Below are 23,757 nucleotides of genomic sequence, written 5' to 3'. Positions count from 1 at the left end.
GACGACACCTTGGTGATTTCCATTCAACTGACCCACGCCATCGTTGACAAAATTATGGTGGACAACAGTAGCTCAGTTAACATCCTACAACTGTCAGTTATCCAGAAGATGGGCCTGGAAAGCACGATCCAACCGCCTTTGGCACTGTCACACTTGACGTAACCAGCCCATCGATTGTTTCATCGCAAACCTTCATGATCGTTAGTGACCCATCTCCCCATAACGGGATACTGGGCCGACCTTGGCTAGTGAAGATTGGAGCTATGACCTCGATCGAGTATCAGAAAATCCGATTTCGTATCCCGAAAGGAGTAGTCGGAAAGATCAAAGGTGACCAGGCCATGTCCAAGCGATGCATTGTACAAGTTCTTAAGGAGTCGAAGGAGAAGTCTTTTGCCCCAGCAATAGCAGCTGAAGTGCAGAAAGACCACCATACCTTCGCCAAATAGCAATTACAGTACCCACTGCGATCGATTTTGCATAGTCCGGACATTTCCCAACGAGTGATGAAGTGGGCATTGGAACTGGGCTAATACAGCTTAGTATACCAACCTCACACGACGATAAAAGCCTAGGCATTGGCAGATTTCATAGTAGAATTCACCCTAAGCCTGAAGGATGCAGCCACACAGCCCAAAAACACCTTTAAGGTAGTTGAGCACACCATAGTCGTGCCAACCCCTCCTGATGGAGATTTATAGCATTTGTAAGTCGATGAATCATCCAACCACCAAGGATCGGGAGCAGGCCTAGTTCTCACTACTATAGACAGCTCAATGCTCGAGCAGGCAATCACTTTAAGATTCAAGGCATTAAATAAATAAGCAGGGTATAAAGCCCTACTAGCAGGTCTTCGATTGGTGAAAGACCAAGAGGTGAAAAAGCTAGCGATCTATTTTGATTCCCAGCTAATCACCAACCAAACCTTAGGGGAGTACCCAGCAAAGCATCTAAAGATTGCCCGATACCTAAAAAAGGTACGAGAGCAACTAGTGACATTTCGGGCATACACACTCACTCAAGTTCCACAAGCAGAAAATGCCCACGCAGACACACTAGCAAGCCTAGGCTCTGCGCTAGACCATCAGCTCAGGCGCTCCATCCCAGTCGACTACTTGGAAAAGCTAAGCATAGATGAGGAATCAACAGTCGAGGTAGCGTAGATCAACACAACCCCGAGTTGGCAAGATCCCATCATTGACTACATGGTCAATGAAACATTTCCCGTAGAGACTGGAGTCCAAAAAGCTCCAAATGAAGGCAACACGCTACTACATGTGGAACGGCACCCTCGTTCGAAGATCCTTCTCAGGACCATATCTCTGCTGCTTATCGCCTTTCGACGACCTGAAGATTCTTAGCTCGATCCACGAAGGCGTATGCGGAAGCCACTCTGGAGGCCGCTTCCTAGCACAAAAAGTTCTTAACGCTGGTTATTATTGGCCAACCATGCATCAAGACACCAAGGAGTATGTACAAAGGTGCGACAGCTGCCAGCACTTCAAGCCTGTGCCTACACAATCTGCCAGCGAACTCCACCCATATACGAGCCCTTGGCCATTCATGCAGTGGGCGATTGACCTGGTAGGACCAATGCTGCCTGCTACTGAGGGCAGAGGCATGATGATTGTAATGATCGACTATTTCCCAAAATGGGTCAAAGCCGAACCCATGACTACAATTACCCAGACGGACATAGAACACTTCAGATGGAAGAATATCATCTGCTGCTTCAACATCCCATAATCCATCGTCACCGACAATGGTCAGCAGTTCGTGGGCAAAGACTTGGTGAGGTTCTTCGAAAAATATGGCATCAAGCAGCACATGTCCACGCCCCAATACCCATAGGGTAACGGGCAGGTCGAGGCATCCAACAAGACCATCCTTAATTGCCTTAAGAAGACCTTCTTCGACAAGAAGGGTAAGTGGCTAGACGAGTTCCCAGGTGTTCTATGAGCATATCGCACCACCAAAGATGAGCAACTGGTGAACTTCATTCTCCCTGGCGTATGGTTCTGAGGCGATCATTCTTCCTAACATCGTGGTGCCAAGCAAAAGCACTGTACTACCGAATTTCGAGTAGAACAAAAAGGAGATAGCCACCAATTCAGACCTAGTTGAGGAAGAGCGTGAGAAGCTTATTACCCGCATTGCGGTCCATAGTAGCAACTCCTCTCCAACTACAACAAGAGGGCAAAAATCTGGTAGTTCCAGCCAGGAGACTTAGTCCTCAGAAAAGCCTTCATCATCACCCGACGGGAAGGCTCTAAAAAGATGGCTCCCATCTGGGAAGGTCCATACAAAATCAGTCGAGTAGGCGGAAAATGTAGCTACACTCTCATCACTATGAGTGACAAAGAAATCGACAAACAGTGGAATGCCTACAACCTTAGGAAGTACTACGTGTGATCTCCCACTAGTTCTTAGACCCCGTTCAAGACGAAAAAGTTTGAAGACTCAAGCAGCTCGACGAACAAGACCTCGCATGCTAAGAATTATCAGTTGTTATGCCATTACTGCCTACGAGCAAAAGTTAATAAAAGCCTCTATTTTCAATAAAGATTGAAGGAATTATTCACAAGCTTGGCGGAAGATCTCCAACACGAGAGGGTAAACTAATTCTCCGAAACTCACATGGGTAAGCTCTCCAATGAAAGAAGGTAAACTAATTCCCCGACATCCACATGGGTCTGCTCTCCAATGTGAGAGGGTAAACTAATTCAGAATATCTAGATGTGGATGGGTGGTACGACTGCTCAGTTTCCCTTGAATACAGCAACTACCTGGGCCGGACAACTCCCAGAATTGGCCACGATAATCCTTCCCTTGGGATAGACTTAGCTGACTGAAGGATTCAATTTCGCGGGATCTTGGGTCTCTAATCAGAAGAGACTCTAAATGCAGGACCCTTGCCCATGAAAGAGTTCGCGTGACTAGATGGTTCGTCCTCGACGTGCAAGTCTTCATGAACGTGGCTTGGTTTTAAACTGTTGCAATAATAGTTATGTGACCTGCAGAATCAAGCTACAGCTCTGAAAGATATGGCCTCTGAGGCATGATTCTGCCTACACCTCACGCCTAAAATGCCTTCGAGAGCCAAGGATGATGCTTGAAGTGGTTACGCGGGTCATCTGCTTCTGTAAGTAAGACTCTCGGCCGACAACCCAATGGCTGGCAGCCCAAGGTAATCCATAAGCCGAAACTTACGCCTACTATGGCTACGCGGACTCACCTACTTACTTAAAAGCAACGCTTTCGGCCAACGATCTACGATTGAAGTTTTGCTGGAACAGAGCCGAGGTACGACTATAGTGGATATGTGGACCTCCTCTACTTCCTACGAGAAGTATGAGTCCAACCGACGACTTTATAAGTTAAACACTTCGCAATACGCCCCAGTAGGGCCAAGGCTTTAGAAGCCACTCAAAAGCCAGAATACAACCATAGTGGCCACAAGAACTCCTCTGCTTTCTACGCGAAGCACGTGTTCGACCATTGGCCTTATAGGTTAGAAATTTTGCAATACGCCCTGAGAAGGCTAAAGCTTACAAAGCTACCTAAAGCTGAGATTTATAGCTATAGTAGCTATAGTAACTCGCCTGTTTCCTACAAAAACAAGGAGTTCGGCCGTCGGCTTTATAAGCTAAAATTTTTGCATTTTTCCTCTTCCAGGTAAAGCTCTATGAGCATCAAGGGCAAAACTGAAGCCTAAAGTGACCACGTGGGTCAACTACTCTATCGAAGTAGCCATCTCAATTGCCTGTCTCACGGCAAAGTTTTACAAGTTGCCTCAAGCAGGCAAGGCTCTAGAAGCCCCAAAGCCGAAACTAAAACCTAAGTGATGACGTGGGATTAACTGCTTCATTGAAGCAACTCACCCAGTACCCCGTCCTACGGTAAAGTTTCGTAAAAGACATGGCAAAAAAGAGAAGGATGAAGCAAAAACAAGGAAAGTTGTTTATTAAATTTCTAGCAAATTGATAAACCGACTCGAAGGCCAACAAAGTTCAAGCAAAGCAGAACAAAAAGGAAAAGAAGAAAAGTCCTAAGTCTAAGCAAAAAAACTACTCATTGACAGCCTGCATAGCCATAGGTTCCTCGACTGCCACGCCTTTAGCAGTCGCACCACTCTTAGCAACCAAAGCTTCCATCAGCTCATCCTCAGTCACCTCTGCCTAGACTGCCTGACCCTCAGTCACCACTGCCTGGACTGCCTGACCCTCAGCTGCTCCACCAAAGGCAACCTCAAATGAGAAATCAAGTAGATCAACTGGAGAAATGGAAAAAATCTTGAAGTCCTTCTCGGAAAACTCATAATTTGACGGCCTGTCCTGAAGATGCTCTACATATCCAAGCCTGTAGAAATCGGCTTGACAGGAAGCAAGCGCCACTTCGTAACCAGTTCTCTCATTCTTCAGCTGCTCATTCTCCTTGACAAGCCCAGTGTGAGCACCCTACAGCTCATTAAGTTCCTTTTTTAAGTTCCCACTAGCAAACAACGTACCTTGCAGATCCATTTCCTTGGACTCAAGCTTACTGGCAACCTCATTGAGATGAGACACTTCAGCATGCATGAAGATAAGCTCCTCGTCCTTGGCAAAATAAGCAGATCGTAGCTTCGAATTGACACGTTCAAGGTCCTCAACCACCGGAGAAATAGAACTGACTTCCTTCTTTGCAGCTTCCAAATCGTTTGAGTAGTACTAAGCCTAGCATTCAAATGGGCGACCTCCTCACGAGTGATCTCCAACTGCAATGAAATTAGGGTAGAGACATCAGACCCTTTAAAACGACGAGTTCAGATTCGAGCTTCTTGATCGTTTCAACAGCCGAGCGAAGCTGAGCCACCAACACCACTTCAGCCTCTTTAGCACAATTGACAACATCCTGATCAACGTGCATAGACTCAGCTGCTAGGATCAAAGTCTTATGCATTGTAGCAATTAGGGAGGCAGAACTAGATTTAGCTCCTGACGGAAGTAGAACCAGCTTTAGCTCCCGACGGACGCACCGAACTCTTTCGTTGGGCAAGTCTCTCAGCAATGGATGCAGTCACCTTCGGAGCAACAGGTTTCAAAAGCTCAGGCTCAACAATCATTTACACCCCCTTGGGGGAATTTATATCAATGACAAGCTTCTCGGCAGCAGATAAGCTTCCACGAGCAGCAGAAGAAGTCCTCGGCTTCTTCTCGGTCGAAGGCTCATAAGCAGGTGAGGAAGATCTTTTCTTTCAACCCTCATTGGCAGCAGGCTCTACAGCAGTGATTAGGCGAGCCAATGCCTCATCCTTTATCCACTTTATCTCTTCCCTCGGAGGCAGGCCACCCTTCTCTCGACGAAGAGGGCAGAGCAGCCAGCGCCACTCACGGTACTTAGCAGGAATGCCCAAGGCGATGTGCACCTTCTTCATATCTGCCGAAGCCAAACTCTGTATCTACACAAAGTAAGAAAGACGATCAATAAATTAAAGTCATGGAGTAGCTTAACAAAAAAACTCAAGCAGGACAAGAATGAAGTAGTTCACTTATCACTGATAAAGGTAGTCAGGACACGCAGCTCAGGAGAAGAGTCCAACTCCTACTCTCCGCTCACCTCCAAGGTGTCTCTCGCCCACTCATGATCACCTTTGCTAATAGCATCAAGCAGCCTATGGTGAGACCTTAACTGCCCCACACCTTCCTTGTGGCTGATCTCAAAGAAGTACCAGAATTCATTTATCGTCAAACCAAGATCAAAGAACCTGCTCAAGTTCGAGAACACCACCATCGCACGAACTGCATTTGGGAAACATTGAACAGGCGCACACTTCATGAAGTAGATCACCTCTTGGAAAAGATATGGCATGGGAAAAGTGAATCCCAGCACAAAATAGTATGGATGGAATTTGATAGCTCTCTTCCTACCACAGGCACCCTCGATGCATGGTTCATGACCGCTATCATCTTTCACCCACTTGACGCAAACCCCTGACAGAATCGCATGCTTGTACACCTCAAGAAAATCCTGAAATAGCTCATCAAAATTAATCTTGATATGTGCAGCCTTGAAGTAGCCCACCATGTCGAAAGAACCACCTTGATAGTACAAAGATGGAGGATATTCGTCACTTTTGCGATCGAAGGAAGACATCTCAAAGTTTCTGCAAAAAGCACGAAGAAAAATATTCAGAGGGTAGCTCGCGAAAAGAGAATTCAAAAAAATAAAAAATAATAATAATTATTATAATATGTGTGTGTGTTTGTGTAAAGAGAACCGCATGGCCTGAGGGCCCCAAGTTCTTACCCACGCGACCCAAGCCGGCTCGGCCAAGCGAAAGGGGAGGCTCGTGCCTCCTCCCTTTCCTTTTCTTCACGCGCCAGGTGTCCAAATAGGCCCTAAGGCCCACGACCCAATTCAACAGAGAGGGGGTGAGTGCTCGCGCCTCTCTCCCTCTCTGCTACAACCCAGCGAGGCCTAAGGCCTCTCAGCCCAACCTCTCTTGCTCCCTCTCGCCTGCTACAGCAGACCCGAATCTGCTTCACTAAGCTTGGCCCGTGCCGAGCTCACTTAGAGAGGCTAGAGCCCCACGACTCACCCAGCCCAGTGCCCCCGCGCTCAAGCTAACCCGTGCTGAGCCACCAAGCAGCCCATGGCTCCTTGCCTTGTGTCACTCACACCCACGAAGCCAAATCCCAAAACTCCCAAAAAAAATCAAGAAAAAGAAAATTCAAATTTTTCTTACCTTAGTGCGGCATGGAGAAGAAGAACTACAACAAAAGACGACTCTTTGCAAGGGTAAGAAAAGAAGAACGCTAGGGGAGGGGGAATAAAAATTTCCTCTGGCTTCTCTTCCTTGTTAGAATAAAGATTGCTCTTCAAACTTATTTAATCCCTTGCTTAAGGCATAATTAAATAGGTAGTAGGGGTCATTATTTTCCTTTTCCTAGAAGAAGTCTATCTATAAATCAAGAAAGAAGATCAAGTTCAAATTGGGAAACAACTTCACAAGCCTAAGCAGCTTGGGATTCCTACACCTACAATCCTTTTCCTGTGTGCAACACAGTAGGTGTGGGGGCATTTGTGGAGCCTAAAAGAATCCCAAAAATTCTAGAGGCGACAAGATTGCCCTTAATAAATGAGCAGACTTCTTAGATGCTCCCACGCGCAATTCACATCCCTGGGGATCCCAGTAGCTGAATACAACTGCCCATAACTTACCTGCCCTTGCAAAGAATTAAAGATAAGGATTAATTACCCAAATCCTTATCTTTAATACATTCCTAATTGAAGATTGACTCCAATCAAGTAAGTAATCCTAATTTAAATCAATTAGGGATAATTACCCCATTATCTCAAGATATTATCTCTATTAAATATCTTGGGAATATTTAGATAATATCTCTCCATTAAACACTATATGGCTGAACCTATCCCTATAAATATCCCATATTCTACCAAATTTTCAGGGCTTTGGCAACCCTAAAAAAGCCCTAAACACTTTACTCTATCAGAGAAACTGACTTAGGCATTGGAGATCCGTTGATCTAACCCCCCCCCCCCACCTCGTGGGCGCGTGAGGCTTAGGTCTCTGATCAAAGGTGTTGATTGTTTTGCAGGTGCATTTTTCGTCAAGACTGAAGACGGCGGAAATTTGCATCGACACCAAGCATAAGAATTTTAGTCTCTCTTTATTAATTGATGCCATTGTTGTTGACCGTTTCAATCCATCTAAGCCACTAAAACTTTAATGACTGACAACAAAGCCTCACGGGCTCATCCCGGCCACCTCCCTCATACACTCATGTCTTATGCGGCCGACCCTCTCCTTTGTAACATCCCACATCGCCCAGGGGAGTGGATCATGTAAACCTTATATGTATATTCCCATCTCTACCTAGCACGAGGCCTTTTGGGAGCTCACTGGCTTCGGGTTCCATTGAAACTCCGAAGTTAAGCGAGTTCGCACGAGAGCAATCCTAGGATGGATGACCCACTGGGAAGTTCTCATGTGAGTTCCTAGAAACAAAACTGTGAGGGTGTGGTGCCAAAGCGGACAATATCGTGCTACGGTGGAGTCTAGCCCGGGATGTGACATCCTTCCATTGAGGCGACCCCTTTACTCCCTAACAAAACCCACCCTCTCTCTATTCCCACCCACTCCCCAATTTTCCCACACCCAAAACCCACTATTCCAAATGGGCAACCTAATGGACCTCTAAACGATGTTGTTCAATGCTGCGACCACCACCTCCCCCACCCTCCTCCAACCATCTCTCCGTCCGCTAAGATAACTGGAGTGAGGACACCACGTCGATTCTTCTCGATGCTGGGAGTTACCGTTACCTTAAGCTCAACTACTAGAATCTTTGCCAGAAGGACTGGCAGGAGGTTGCTAACGAAGCTGACGACTTTTTATTTTTAATTTTTGAAACAAATTTATTTATTTTTAATTAAAAATAAACTTTTATCTAATCTACATGGCATCATAATATTGAAGTGGTGCCCTACAGTGTGCCACATTAGCACACTAACATATTTTCTAATGGAATTCAAATAGAATGACAACATTGACTTACACCACCCAATTTCAAGGATGACATTGATTGATTTTTAACTTCAGAGATCATCTTGATTGAATGAGTCAATTTCAATAACTATTTGTGATAAAAACCCTCATATTTATGACCTATATTAGCCATCAGCTATTGTATTGATTTTTTTTAGTAGTTTTTATAGGAATGGAGATACATAACGTATTGAAGAAAGTATGTTACATGCACGAAAAGGAAAGAAGGAAAAAGAAGGGGGGGAGGTGGGGCCTCACACGCAAGCCGACCCATCTTGTAATAAAATGTTAAAAAAAAAAAGAATAAAAAGAAAAGAAAAAATAAAGAAAAGAAAAAAAAACATTATTATTGAAAAATAGAAAAAAAGGAAGTGAGAGGGAGAAGAAAGGACGACTTGGGAGACTGGGAAGAAGAAGAGGTCTTTTGCTTCCTGCGTGCTCGATTCCATTTGATCTTCCTCAATCCGACTGCTGCCCTCGTTTTTTATTGATTGAGGTACGTGTTTGTCTTTGCTCATCTTCCATCAATGGAATTACCTAATTACCCAGCTTCTGAATCACTTCCCCATTTTCTTAAATACTCTTCATCTCTGTGATTTCCTCTCACTCCTTGTCGTTGGAATGATATGGCGATTTTGTTCAGATTCTTTCTTTAAATTGATTGTTTGATTTCGCATTTGTTGGCGTATTTTTCTTAAGAATAAGTTAATTTTCATTAATATTTTCTTGATTGAGTTGATTTTGTGGTGTTAATCAACCTAAAACATACCATTCCTGGTCCCCTTAAATATCGGGATTTTATCCTTATTAGATGCTTAGTCCCAGGGAATACTGTCCTGTCTTCTGCAGTTTCCCCACACACACACACACGCATATATGATATTGAATTGGGAATTACAGTAATCATCATAGAATTCTGCATTTCTACTTCCAAAACAAAACCCTAGGATGGTCTCTTTGCTCCACGTTTGATTCAACTTGGAGAACTGTCTACTTACTATTTTCTGTTGGTCGATTTGGTTTCAGGGTTTCGAAAGAGAGAAGGTGGTATTCCGTTAGAAATTTGATATTTTGTATGCGGAACAAGTAGGGCAACTTTGAGGAATTCGTTTTTCTCTGAGAAGAAAATGTTGGAGGGCGGTGCCAAATTCACTGGAATTATTGGTCTAAATAACCATGATATTAACTATGACAATTTGTCGCAAGGCTTCTACCTCAAACTCCATGAGGGTGAAGGTACCAACATGTCCATCGACAGTATGCAAACGAGCAACGATGGAGGCTCTGTAGCCATGTCTATAGACAACAGCAGTGTTGGTTCAAATACTAATGATTCGCACACTCGCATCTTGAACCACCAAGGGCTGCGGCGACGTGCAAATGACAACTACTCTGTGCAACATAGTGTTAACCACCGAGGAAGAGTCACACATGCTCTGAGTAATGATCAGCTTGCCCAAGCTCTACTGGACAGCCATTCCTTGACGGAGGGGCTTGAGAATTATGAGAAGTGGACAATTGACTTAAGAAAGCTAAACATGGGTGAAGCTTTTGCACAAGGTGCTTTTGGGAAGCTATATAGAGGTACCTACAATGGTGAAGATGTTGCCATCAAACTTTTGGAGAGTCCGGTAAATGACCCAGAAAAGGCTCAGGTGATGGAGCAGCAGTTTCAACAAGAAGTCAAGATGCTGGCTACATTAAAGCATCCAAACATAGTTCGTTTCATTGGTGCCTGCCGTAAACCAATGGTTTGGTGCATCGTAACTGAGTATGCTAAGGGGGGTTCAGTTCGGCAGTTCTTGGCGAAGCGGCATAGCCGATCAGTTCCATTGAAATTAGCTGTCAAACAAGCTTTGGATGTTGCGAGGGGGTTTGCATATGTTCATGGGCTTGGTCTGATTCACAGGGACTTGAAATCTGACAACCTGTTGATTTCTTCAGACAAATCTATAAAAATTGCTGATTTTGGAGTTGCCCGTATTGAGGTGCAGACAGAAGGAATGACTCCGGAGACTGGGACATACCGCTGGATGGCGCCGTAAGACTTCTAACTCATTAGCTAAAATATGTTATCCATTGTTGCTATCATTGGCCTCATCTTCTCTATTTTATCTGTGGGCTCATTTCATGGCTTTATAGGCTTTAGCATCTTCTTTTGAATTCTCAATTCTAAGTCTGGTCTTTCATAGACAGGTTTTATTGCAGTATGTGAGAGTTGTATGAATTTCTTACAGCTATGTATACTTGCTTTTTTGCAGATATAAATGTGCATTAACTTTCCGTTACTAATATTTCATGTCCTCTCTGGTTTGTTATTTTGTCGTTGCTTGTTGTAGACATATACCCTGTATCTGATTTTGTGTCAAACTTTATTTTATCAATTTTCCGGTCTGAGAAACAAAGCATGTGTTGTAAAGCAAATCAAAAAACTTCATGCAAAAAGATTTACCTACAACGTTTGTATCATTGACTGAAATGGTTTTGTCTACGAAAATCGTGCTAGGATCCTAGGAACTCTCCTCACATCATGATGTAGTTTCAGTTTCAAATCCAATTGGTGGTATGAGTAGTTTTCCCTGTAAATTCTAGAAAAAGGAAAAAAAAAATCTAAGCAGATGGAAATTTTCATATATTCATCTATCATGTTGGTATTGCTCTTATACCCTATGATAATGAGGGGTTCATTTGGTGTCTACCGTTTTGTCATTCCCCCAACTAACCTTAGCCTCTTATACGTTGCAGATCTTAATTATGAGGATAATCTGTTTTTTTCCATACTTAAAAAGAACACAGTACTGTAGTTTGACAATTTCGGTAATTTATTTGATTTACCCCCACAAAGGGTTATCCCTTTTTGGTTACTGTATATTTACTATTCCCTGTTGCATGAAACAAGAAAAGTCACAAGTGTGTCCACTCTTTCCTTCCCTTGGTGGTGGATGAATGGTTAATACTTTGCTTGTATTTGTTGAGATTTAGTTCTGTCTATGTCTATGTTGCTCTTGAATTTACTTATATTAGAGAGTATTTGTCCAAATGAGTAAAATCAGCATCGAACTATTTTTGGAATGTTTGTAAGGAACATACCTTAATAATAACCAAGAGAATTTCACTCAGCCCATGATTCATTGCTGTCTGTTATCAATGGAAATTGAACCATTATTTGGTTCCAGAACAAGGAAGAATAATATTGGGGCATGGTTTTAGTAATTTGACTCTGTAGCCTGTACGCAGATGTCGGAAAAGTAATTCAACTCTGGAGTCTATTGGATAATATGTGATGCACCGTGTGAAATATTATATATTGATTTTAGAATCTGAAGGTAGACCACGTGCTCCAACTTGTCTTGTGTTTGCATATAATCTACAATTGATGTCGAATTCCATAATGCTTTATTCTTATAATCTTTTTCACTTCTAATAATTTTGTTACCTACATATTTTAATTGATAAGTCATTGGCCTGCAGGCTAAAAGCGTCTCCTATTTGAAAACGTTGGTAGTAGCCATTGGTGTCTATAGAACTAGCATGCATTAACTTTCTACTTCATTTTTTTCTTTGTTTGGCTTGTTGTATGCCCTTAAAGTGTATCATCTGAACTATAGGTACGATTGCATCACTGATTACATTGTTGGCATGGATGCACCTATAAGTGTTTTGGTGTGGGCTACTTAATTGCGTTGTTTGATCATTTGGCTGTGTGCAGGGAGATGATCCAGCACAGGCATTACACACAGAAAGTTGACGTTTATAGCTTTGGGATAGTTCTTTGGGAACTTATAACAGGGATGCTTCCATTCCAGAACATGACAGCGGTACAGGCAGCATTTGCGGTTGTGAATAAGGGTGTCCGCCCTATCATTCCGAATGACTGCTTACCTGTTCTTTGTGAGATCATGACGAGATGTTGGGATGCAAACCCTGATGTCCGGCCACCCTTCACTGATGTAGTGAGAATGCTCGAGCATGCAGAGACTGAGATCATGACGACTGTTCGGAAGGCTCGGTTCAGGTGTTGCATTACCCAACCAATGACAGCGGACTGATCCCAGAAGAACGATTGGAAAGGAAAACAGGTATGAATAACAAGATAACAGAGGAAAAAGGAAACGGAAAGGAGAAAAAGAGGTAAGAGAGAGAAGGTAATCATATTGGAAGCCTTGTGTATTTATTAGGTTTCATTTCTTTGTTAAGATAAATAAAGAATTGGTGTCGAAAAAATATTTTGGTTTTGTGGTTTCTATTTGGTTGAATTTCTGACGCTGAAGAGTGAGTAATAGAAGAGGAGAATTGAATCTGATGATGTGTATGATTATGGCATGCATTGCATCCCCAGGTTCATATCAATTAATGTTTCCAGACGCATCGCAGTTCCGCTCAGGTCGAGCCCGGCCACTCAGCCCTAACACGTTTATTTGCGCTGTGCGCATCATCTTATCAAGCTGAGTAATTTAAACTTCTGGGAGCTAAGCTAATAGAACAACTAGAAACAATATCATCTTCTCTTCTTTGTCAACTTGCTGCCATCAAGCCATGGACTCTGCTTGGGCGTCCCAACATTGTTAAGAGCTTTCCAGACGACGCTGTTACACTTGAACCCTGAGCCGAAGGCGAGCTGCCAAACCCAATCGCCCCTCTTGATTTTTCAAGTTGCCTCTAAGTGAGTTCATACCAAACGCTACTACTGGAAGTGTTTCCAAATCGCTCCAGGGTTTTCCCGGATGCCTCCATGTACTCCTCCGTAAGCTCTAGGTCTGTATTTTGTCGAGCACCTTCTTGCTGGTCGCTAATATGCACGCGTGCTCGAAGGCGAGCTTGTAGTCGGGAAAGTAAGGCTTGTAATTGATTGATCGGCCGCCACATTATGTGTTAAGATCAAATCATTTAAATCTTAATATGAAAATGAATCAACGAGTCTAGACCTGCTTGGGTACATATTTGGCACACCATCGGAGCTAGAGAGCAGAATGGAGGCAGCCCCTATTCGAAAGAAACAATTAGGAAGGAGCATATCAAAATCGTTGCCCTTGTACCATGTATAGCACACAGCCTCTGTGCTAACCACCAGTGCATATGTGCCAGGATAAGCATTTAAAAGGGATCTTTGGCCAGATCAAGGGCTACGATTCCTGCAGCACAACCCATTCCAAAAAGGTTAAAGCTCTGAACGTTAGGCCTCAGCTTGAAATGTTTATCACTGTGGATGACAGCGATGGAGTCGCATTTATAACTCCACAGTTCACCACCAGGATCCTAATGTCCTTTGCCCGGACTATGGTGGCTTCGAAAAGGTCATTTATGGCCCCAAACATAGCCATAGCTGCCTCTTCTCTCCATCTTTTAGCTTTATCTTGTAATCAGGGCGGTACACAAATCAGGGGATGTATGTCTCTTCGCCTATGCTGGAACCCTTGGGCACTCACTTTTGAAAATCAATGGCAGCATCGTTGAAGTTGCCCGAATTTCTCACTAATTCAATGAACTCCTTTGAGATCTTTGATTAATTTGGTGGCTCACGCACAAGCCAACATAAAATGAAACAAGGACATTTCAAAACTAATCAATTACATTGAACATCAACATATCCGGAGCCGTTGTCTACAAAGATGCAACTGACCATTGCGTTGAAGATTTGAACCTTGATCACCAAAGCGTTGTCGTGAGAGGAGTGGACATCTTCCAAATCCCAATAAAAAAACATCCGAATGTTGGACCCGGTTGGGAAGGGTTTGTTGATGTTAGCCACCATTTGAGGCTTCTTGCATGCCCGCTTTTCTTTCCTTCCTTGTCTTGCCAAGTATTCTTTCTCTCCATAGATGTAGCTGACATAGAACACATGGCTTTCCACTGAACTCTGGCACATGCCGGACCTTGGCAGAAAAATTCATGGCAAGCTTCGAGCAAGTTGTGTTGGAGCACATCACCAACACAACCAACATGTATGCAGAAGCCTTGGCCACGCTCAGTTCTAGGCTCACTTTTGTTGAGGAGCAATCCAACATTGCTGTAATCAGAAAGGAAGCCCCAACCAGTGATGCAGTTTCCCCTGCAGAACATCGAAGGATGATGACTAAATGGAAACCGTCAGACAGGAGTTTCCATGCCAAGCGGAGAGCTCGGCATCAAGCATTTGAGGGATTACATTAATGTTGCCTGAACGCTTATAGGCGTCTACCTGGAGGAATGTTGACTCGATGCGTTGGAGTCGTTGGACCGGAGGAAGCACATGGGCGGTTGCAGGAAATTCATGATGCCACATGTGGAGTTAATCAAGTGGTGAATGTCTATCGGCGGTTACAAGGGAAAGGATATTATTGGCCGAAAATGAAGCAGTAAGCCATATACATCCAAGCCAAATGTCCAAGGTGCAGCAAGATGTTTTCCGCAAGGGAGGCATTCACGGTTTCTATCTCAGACAATTTTTTCCCGTACCTAATTTTCTTCGTCGACGGGACACTACCAAACAATGCCAAAGAAGCACGCAGGCTAAAGGGAACAGTCACAATATACTTCTAGATAGGGCAACACTATAATGCAAGGGATTCGATGGGAACCACTGAGATGCCTAGGGCCATTTGAGTCATTACAAGTCATGCAAGAAGTGCACGCTGGAGAATATGGAGAGCATCAAGGAAGAAATATGCTACACAAGCAGCTGCTAAGTCTAGGGTACTACTAGCCTACCATGGAGGAAGACATGCACAATATGGTTAAAAGGTGTCATGTCTGCCAAATTCATGGGAACTTAATTCACAAGCCTCCGACATTGCTGCAAGACGTGTGTACTCCCTGGCCATTCCACCCTTAGGGGCCTAATTTGATTGGGAAAAGTATGTTGGAAATGTGCCCTAAACCCAATCATAAAATGATACTTTACAGACATTTCACAAGTTGAACTAAACTAGTTTAATATAAGGGCAAAAATTATTGTTTAAAACGGTCTCATTAAATGTTATACGCTTGAACAATTAGTCCAAGAGATATGTAATTAGGAGAATGTGATCTAAATAAGTTAAATTTTTTTTTTGTTCAAATATCCTAAACTTTCCTGATCATAGGATTGCGAATTGGGCATTGACAATCCGTTAAGATCAATACATGCTATGTCTTCACTCCGGGAGAGTGACTGGTCTTGAGTGTTGGTGTGATTGAACACCAAGACAAGTATGTAGGTAAATAGAGAATGAGTCCACTGAATGTGATCAACAACGAGTTCTCATACTCATGTCACATGAGAACTCATGGTTGGGATAATGCAAATTAGTCCTTTCACTTAAGGCATCACAGTTGTCTTGTGGTTAGGTCCTTGATCTTTGACTGTATCAATGGTATTTCATTAGAGGCTATCCATGACATAGTTGGGGTTAAGTTGCTTAGCCATGGGGGCAAATGAATGCGTAACAAGGGATCTCTAACCTTCCAACTATTAAGAATCTATGGCTAGAGTATGAATGAGACTTAAGAAGTCATTCAAAATCACATTCAAGGCAATCATATAGACAAGTGAATCACAATGGATAGAAGACATGAATCAACTATCAAACCTAACAATGTGATCAACAGTATTGTACTAGAGAAAGACCGTATTCCATTTGTAATCCCAAACTGAATAGGTTTTCCAACCTCTTCTTATTAGCTTAGGTAGCCATGACATACTACTATATGTCACTCATGGGTTGCGGAAACCCTGAAGATGTATAATCACTAAAGGGAGAATTGAAAGTAAGTTTCAATTCACAATCGATTACTAAGAGTTCTAATCGCCCACTACCTCGCTAAAAGGAACCTAATGGATTGCACACTGTGTAAGGTAACATTTGAAGGATACTGCGAAGATGAGTATGAACAATTAAATAGTTTAATCGTTTATGATTAAGATTAATTAAAATGTTAATTAATCAAACGAAAAAATTCATTTTAAACCTCGTATTAGTTTTGGGCCTCGGGGCGCAAATGGGCATTGAAAGGTCAAGCCCATAAGCTTAATGTAAGACCTTGTATTTAGCATGTATACATATACATATACCTACGTATTTATATGTATGTATTGTATTATTATATTATTTTTATTTGGTTGACAAGTTTACTTGGCTACTACTTTTCCTAGGTTGATTAGTGTCGTTAGCTAGATGAAACGTGGACTCTTGTTTGCATGAGTTGGAGGATGAGGCTTGATGTGTTAGGCTGATTACATGCAAATTATTGACAACTCCTGTTAATTGCATGTAATAGTTGGCACCTCATGCTATAGTTGGCACCTCATGCTACATTAGCCGACTTTTGTACACTATAAATAGGTACATTTTCTTTACAAATTATTTTATGGCATCCAAAGTACGCTTTAGGCGCGTACGCATTAGGCGCGTAGAGATTACACACACACACAGAGATACATACATACATACATACATACATACATACATATATACATACACACTTCACACTCAATATGTCCAAATATCCAATAATCATTATAATTATTTTGATTACATCAATGCTTGGGCCAACATCTTTCTCCATCGGACAGAAGATTTCAGTCATTCATGGTTCATTAATTTTGACAAGAGTTTTAGGTTGAACTTTCCTACATGGTTCCCAAAATGGTGGTCAACCCATGGCCCAACAGCCAGTCTCCTACCAGAAGAACTTATGCAGGTACTCTCTGCCAATTTTCAATAAAAATTTGATAGAAGTAGATTCAACTACAGAATTACACTTCTCCCAATATTCATGGTCAAATACAAAGTCCCGTGGATCTTGAAGTGGAATTATGAAGTTGAAACCGATGAAGTCAACAGAGTTAGATCAGTCAAGTGGTGGGATAAATTCAACCATTAGAGGGTCATCAGTCTGGTTCTCTCTAAATTTCTCATTACTCCTCCTTCAGTTGCGCCAGCGCAGCCAGTATGCCAGCTATTCCAACTCAATCATTATCAGACATTAGTCCATCCTCATCCTTTAAAGGAACAGTCAAGTCTCCTAAATTGTCAGGCTCAAAGAAGAATAAAGCCACTTAGCTCTAAGATTTAGCACAATAATTACTTGCAAAAGCAGTGATGCTCCACACTGAAGAAGAAGAAGCTTCAAACTCTGAATCTTCAGATGCATCTGCACAACAACCAGCCAAATCAATAAGTCAAAAAACACAATCAGCCAAGTGGGTCGACTACCAGGATTTGCAAGACCCTTTTGCATAATAAGGTCATGTGAAAATTTAGTCATCATGTGAACACCATGACAATTGCCATGTAAAAATTCAGTCATCTTTCCAAGTCACCATGTGAAGTGTTCAGACAATATTTGTATCAATAATTCCCACAAAGCATGGAATCATTTAGTCATCTACACATTCCACAGTAAAAGCAGCAGTTATTCCAACAAGTTCACTATTCATTAACAGTAAAAGCAAGTCATCATACATCCCGTGCTTCAACAGTAAAGCAATCAATCATCCAAGTCTCCTTTAAAGGTTTATAAAAGAAGGACTCCTGAGAAAAAGAGGCCAAGTTAATTTCTACATCTTTTCTCAGTCAAAATTTCTTTGGGTTCACACTGTATTCAAAGAAAACCAAATTGTAAACAATTTAAATTCTCAAACGTCAAGGATGCTTGCGTGCACCAATATCCTTTTTACATGTCAATTTCTTATTTTCTGACTCAATCGTTAGTATATTAATTGTAACTCCCAGTGTAAGTTTTGCAATAAAACTTATTTTCAAATTATAATTGCATCATTATTTTGAATTCATTATTTTCACCACGAATATTTTCATAACTACTAATTTTGAATGGCATAAAATTCTGACTCATAGTCAATTCATCGAATATCTCAAATTCAAGGTAAACACAGATGACTCCTTCATTCGGTTTTTCTTATTCATTTATAATAGTTGGTTTCATGGTTTATTCAATCCTGGCTATCCACCACATCAAATCTCTAGTCCATCCAATTCACATGATTTGCATCATTATTGCCCTCATCATCAACATTAGTTAGGTTTGCCCCATTTGGTATCAGAGCCAAATGAGTGGTAATTGAGTTATCATCTTTATAATCATTACATTCTATTCATCTTTCAGTTTTCATTTATACTTTATCTTATTTGTTAACCTTTTAAGTAGGATTGTTGACTCTCAACCCAAACAATAAGATGTGTTCCAAACAATAAGTCCATAAGATTGGCATGAGTGGAGAGATAGTTTAGCAAATACGTGAGGAAGGTAAAGCCAATAAGATTTCTGTATATTGAAAATCTGCATTTTGAGCATTATGAGTAAATTATTTAGATCTAATTTAATGCCAGCACTAGCTCTAGATCCAGTTTAAGTAGAATTCCAAACATAGTAAACAAAAATTAGAATTTCAAATAGATGACAGTGTCGACTTTGGAGATTGGAATATCCCCAAGGTTTCTAGTAAAAATATTTATAAAAAGAAATGGTTAGTAGCATCTTTTAGAAGTGAACATCACGTCAAAATAGTTGAAAGAGCTTATGCTCTTAGTAAGAACATGAAACTTGTCAGTTATTCACACCAAAACAAATTAAAACTCATAGAAAAGATGGTTACAATTACATTCACATAGGTCTAGTCCAAATAGCAATCAAGCCCTTGACAAGAAGAGGCCTCAATACCTTTATTTTGTTATGCCTCCAAGATGCAAGATTCACTGACTTCAGAGATAACATTCTTGGGATGATTGAGTCAAGACTTTACAATGGACCAATTCATTTTGATTGTTTCCCAAATCTCACGATAAGTCATTCAGATCCCCACATGCTGAAAGCACTCATATTAAACATCAAAACTTCCAAGTACCAAGTTCTTGAAGGAGTCCAACCATTAGCTCTAATCTTTAGAGTTTACTACAAAGTTACAAGAACCAACATGAATTTCCAAGCCTTAGTTAAAAGTTCTAGAGACCACACTCTTAATACAAACCAATCAAGAAAATGGCAACATCAAAATACCTAGAACTATCAAATGGTCCGATATTAGTCTACCTTCAGATTGGTGCTTGATCAATGAAAGCAAACTAGTAAGCATACAAAATAGCTTAGTCAACCTAGATAACATAAAACAATATTTTGACGGAACAGTTCAAATCAACTTCAACCCTTCAGCTAGAAAATCTAGTGTCCACATACAGCAGTTAGCCTAGTCACACAAATCTTTAGAGCCGGATAAAAATTCTTTTATGGATCCACATCAGCCAATATGGTGGGTCAAGATCAAGATCTAATCAATTCCTTGGTCAATAGGAAATTAAACTCAGCAGAAACTAGCTTAATAGTTACCCAATAAGAATTAATTAATGATTTGATCAACATGAAGTTAAAATCAGTAGAAACAACCTCTCAGGTTACTCATCCACGATACCAACCTAACACCCAAAATTAAGGAGAACAAACCTCTCCAACAGAATTAGATTTCGAAGAAAATCAAGTCAACCACCAACTGCTAGTCCTAAACAAACCATTCAAAATCCAATGGAAGAAACTCAATGTTGACATCGAAGCAATAGAAAACATTCCCAGAAGAAACACCTTTAGGGAAAAATATACAAAAGAACAAAAATTGGACATTTACAGTAAATGGACCAATTTCATGAAAAACACAAATTGAAGTATTTTTCTTCGATTTTGTTGAAAACTATTACGAGTCTCAAAAGAAATTAGAAGTCATCACCAAAGAAAACTGGGTTAAAGAAGACAAAACCATAGTCTCTTCTAGTCACCCTCCACAAGAAACAATTTTAATTACAACTGCAAACAAACAGGTCCCAGCCACCCCTTTCAAACTTCCCAAAGAAGATGCAGAAGTCAAGCAGTCATTGAACAAAACAATTTCACAAACCAGAGTCTACACACCATAGGAAAATAGCTAGATAAAATAGAAACCAAAATAGATAGACTTTCACATTCCAAACCAACAATTAAGGAAAAACCCTTAGTCAATTTCCCAGAAGCCTCATCTAGCACAATACCTTGAAAACAATCTCCATAAGTCAAAAATAGATCAAATGTTACAAGAGTTAAAACAAGAAAAAAACAGTCAATGTTTTACAACACCCAGATGAATCTCAACCAAAAACAACTTTTGCAATATGGGATTTAGAAGGTGAGAGTGAAACAAATTCCATCAGAAAAGTAGAAGAAGCTTTTCAAAATCTTGAACTAAAAAGAATCACAAACAAAAGAGTCAACTCGATAACTCTTACCAAAAATTGGTATCCAAGGCCAACACCTCCGGATATTCAATTTGAGGAAAGAAACATCCAAAACCAATTCTCAGTCTCGGATGATAAACTCTATGGTTGTTAATAGTTATATTACCAATCATAACCTCAGTCAAACCCAAATTGTCAACCTTTTGGTCACTGAATTTATAGGAATGCTCCATTCCTAGTGGTAAAAACATGTTACTAAACAATGAAATGAAATAAAAAATGCAGTCAAAAGAGATGAAGAAGGAACACCTATTTTCAATGAACGCATCGGAAGGGGAGTCCCAGATGCGGTCAACCCATTACTATTCACTATCATAGAACATTTCATAGGGACACCTAGTAATGTCACCTCTAAGATTCATGACCAACTTAGTAACTTAAGATGTCCAACCCTAAGCAATTTTAGGTGGTACAAAGATGTTTTCATGTCCAGGGTCCTACTTAGAGAAGATAGTAATAAACTATTTTGGAAAGAAAAATTCATTAATGGTTTACCAAATCTATTTGCCCATAAAATCAGAAACGATTTAGTTAATGAAGAAGGTATCATACCACATCATACCCTTACTTATGAAAATATTATTAATATTATCCAGAAAGAAGGATTGAAAATGTGTATTGATATGAAAATTACAAAACAAGTCAACAAAGGCAAGTCAATAGCCAAATACGAAGTAGGATCATTTTGTGAACAATACAGATTATCTCCTATTGCTCCATCCAACAAAAAGAAAAAAATCAGAAGCCTACAATAGATACCCAAATAAGTACTCCAGTAGGAGGCACCCGAAACATAACAAATTAAAAAATAAGAATTTTGAAACAAATAAATTTTACGAGAAACCCAAGTCGAGCAAGTGAAAGAGGAAACCCTCAGCAAAGCTCCAATCCAAAAATCAAGAACAAAAAGGGAATTGCTACAAGTGTGGCAAATTCGATTATTATGCAAAAATGTAGAGTCAAGAAAATAATCAACCAGTTGAAAATCTCTAAAGAAGAGAAAACCCAGTTAATCCAAGTCTTAGAACTCAGAGACATAGACCATAGTCAATCCGAAGATGATTTAGGTTCGTCTTCTTCCAGTCAATCCTCAAGTGGTCTCTCATCCCTTGAAATTAAGATAGGATGCACAGATGCTTGTTGTAACAAAATTTTAGTCCTCGATAAACAAGAAGAACAAGAAGAACAAGAAGATCTTCTTGTTGAATTAATCAGTAAAGTCGACGACCCTAAATTAAAATCATTTTATCTCAAGAAATTAAAGAAGCTAGTCTCTCAAGAAGAAGCCAGTACTAGTCAACCCCAAGTAACCCCAAAAATCAGTCTTAGTACAACCCTGGAAAGGTTCAGTAAAACTAAGAAGGAAATTATAGTCAAGGATTTACAAAGAGAAGTCAATAAAATCAAAGAAGAAATTAAGTTTCTAAAATCAGAAAATTTTATACATTCGTTCACAGCTTAGCAGCATTCAAACACATGAGTTTCTTAAGAAAAACGACATTCAATCCCCATCAGACAAAGAATAAAATAATTCTTCATTTGATCAACAATCAAAACCAGAAGAAAATTCAACACATAACTTAGCATTCATCCAAACAAGAACCTTAAGTGCAGACTTATAAGTGGATGGTTCAATAAGAGTCAAATCAATACCTCCAGAGTCTTCCACAGTAGTAAGGAGAACCTTCTTTTTAACAATGCCACTCTTACTCCTTGTTTACATTGGATGCAAATTCAAGGATGGTACTGCAGAAATTGCTTGAAAACTTTCTGGTCTAAAGTCAAGGTCCACAGGGATTTGGGAAGATGAGTGTGTAGCATTAGAGACATTTGAAGGAGTAGGAAATGGATCTGAAGCAAAGTTTAAAGGATTGGAGTTTAGGATAGGTGATGTAGAAGAAGAACCAATTTCAAGAGGTAAAAGTATGGAAGACTTTTGATGTATAGAGACAGGGATACTTGGTATTGAGGAAACAAATTCATTGTCAAAATTAACAACTGCCAAAGGTAAAGAAATGGAAGATTGTGCATGTGTCATATCAGTTTGTTTAGCTGTTGTTAATAAAGATATATATGGAAACTCTTGTTCATTGAACATCACATGTCTTGATATATAAAACTTGTGATTCGTGACTGCATAGCATATATAACCTTTATACTTGGATGCATAGCCTAAAAAGACACATTTCGTGGTTTTAGGTTGCAATTTAGAACTGTTGTAGGGTTTAAGTAAAGGAAAACATGCACATCCAAAGATCTTTAAGTAAGATATCAAAGGAACTGCACCAAATAGAATTTCAAAAGGAGATTGGTTTTGTAACACAGGGGATGGCATCCTATTAATCAAGTAGTTTACAATTCGAACAGCCAATGACCAGAATTGAGATGGTAACTGAGATGATTGTAGCAAAGTCACTATGGTTTCAATAAAGTGCCTATGTTTTCGTTCTACTAATCCATTCTGTTCCAGGGTGTAGGGACATGAAATTTGATGTATAATACCCTTGGTTTTGAGAAAAGATTGAAACCTATTGCTCACATATTCCCTACCCCCATCACTTTGCAATGTTTTAAGTGATGTAGAAAACTGAGTAAGTATAAAAGAATGAAAGGCACAAAAGATATCAAAAATATTTTATTTATTCATTAATGGATCCAACAGTATCTGGTACACTCGTCAATGAAAATGACATAGTGTTTAAAACCATCTAAAGAAACACAAGGTGCTGGTCCCCATATATCACTATGCAGTACATCAAAAGGTTTTGTAGCTTTATTAACACTTGATTGGAATGGCAGTTTACAAAACTTGCCTTCTAAGCAGCTTTGACACATCACATGTAAATTGTCATGACTACAGGGAATATTAGCTTTTCTAAGCATTAAAGAAACAATAGGATTTGATGGATGACCTAGTCAGCTATGCCAAATCGTGGAGTTAACTAGCTGACCAAGCAAAGCTGAGGGTTGAATTTG

The 23,757-nt window shown here is 40.6% G+C and overlaps 1 protein-coding gene and 1 pseudogene across 1 annotated transcript; one reads left to right on the top strand and one right to left on the bottom strand.

Moving 5' to 3' along the window:
- The first annotated feature begins 8,808 nt into the window (after positions 1-8,808).
- LOC137737048 (serine/threonine-protein kinase STY13) lies at positions 8,809-12,851 on the top strand. Its single transcript, XM_068476398.2, has 3 exons — positions 8,809-9,044; positions 9,575-10,589; positions 12,258-12,851. The coding sequence occupies exons 2-3, from the start codon at positions 9,676-9,678 to the stop codon at positions 12,595-12,597; spliced, it is 1,254 nt and encodes a 417-aa protein (XP_068332499.2). The 5' UTR covers positions 8,809-9,044; positions 9,575-9,675; the 3' UTR covers positions 12,598-12,851.
- Positions 12,852-12,904: 53 nt separating this feature from the next.
- Positions 12,905-14,414, bottom strand: LOC137735980 (3-ketoacyl-CoA synthase 15 pseudogene; annotated as a pseudogene).
- Positions 14,415-23,757: the final 9,343 nt, after the last annotated feature.

Source organism: Pyrus communis, chromosome 13, assembly GCF_041283825.1.
Source record: "Pyrus communis isolate YQ-2024b chromosome 13, ASM4128382v1, whole genome shotgun sequence".
NCBI classification, from domain to species: Eukaryota; Viridiplantae; Streptophyta; class Magnoliopsida; order Rosales; family Rosaceae; genus Pyrus; species Pyrus communis.
Note: the sequence above shows the minus strand (reverse complement) of the source record. Positions and strands in the feature narration are given on the sequence as shown.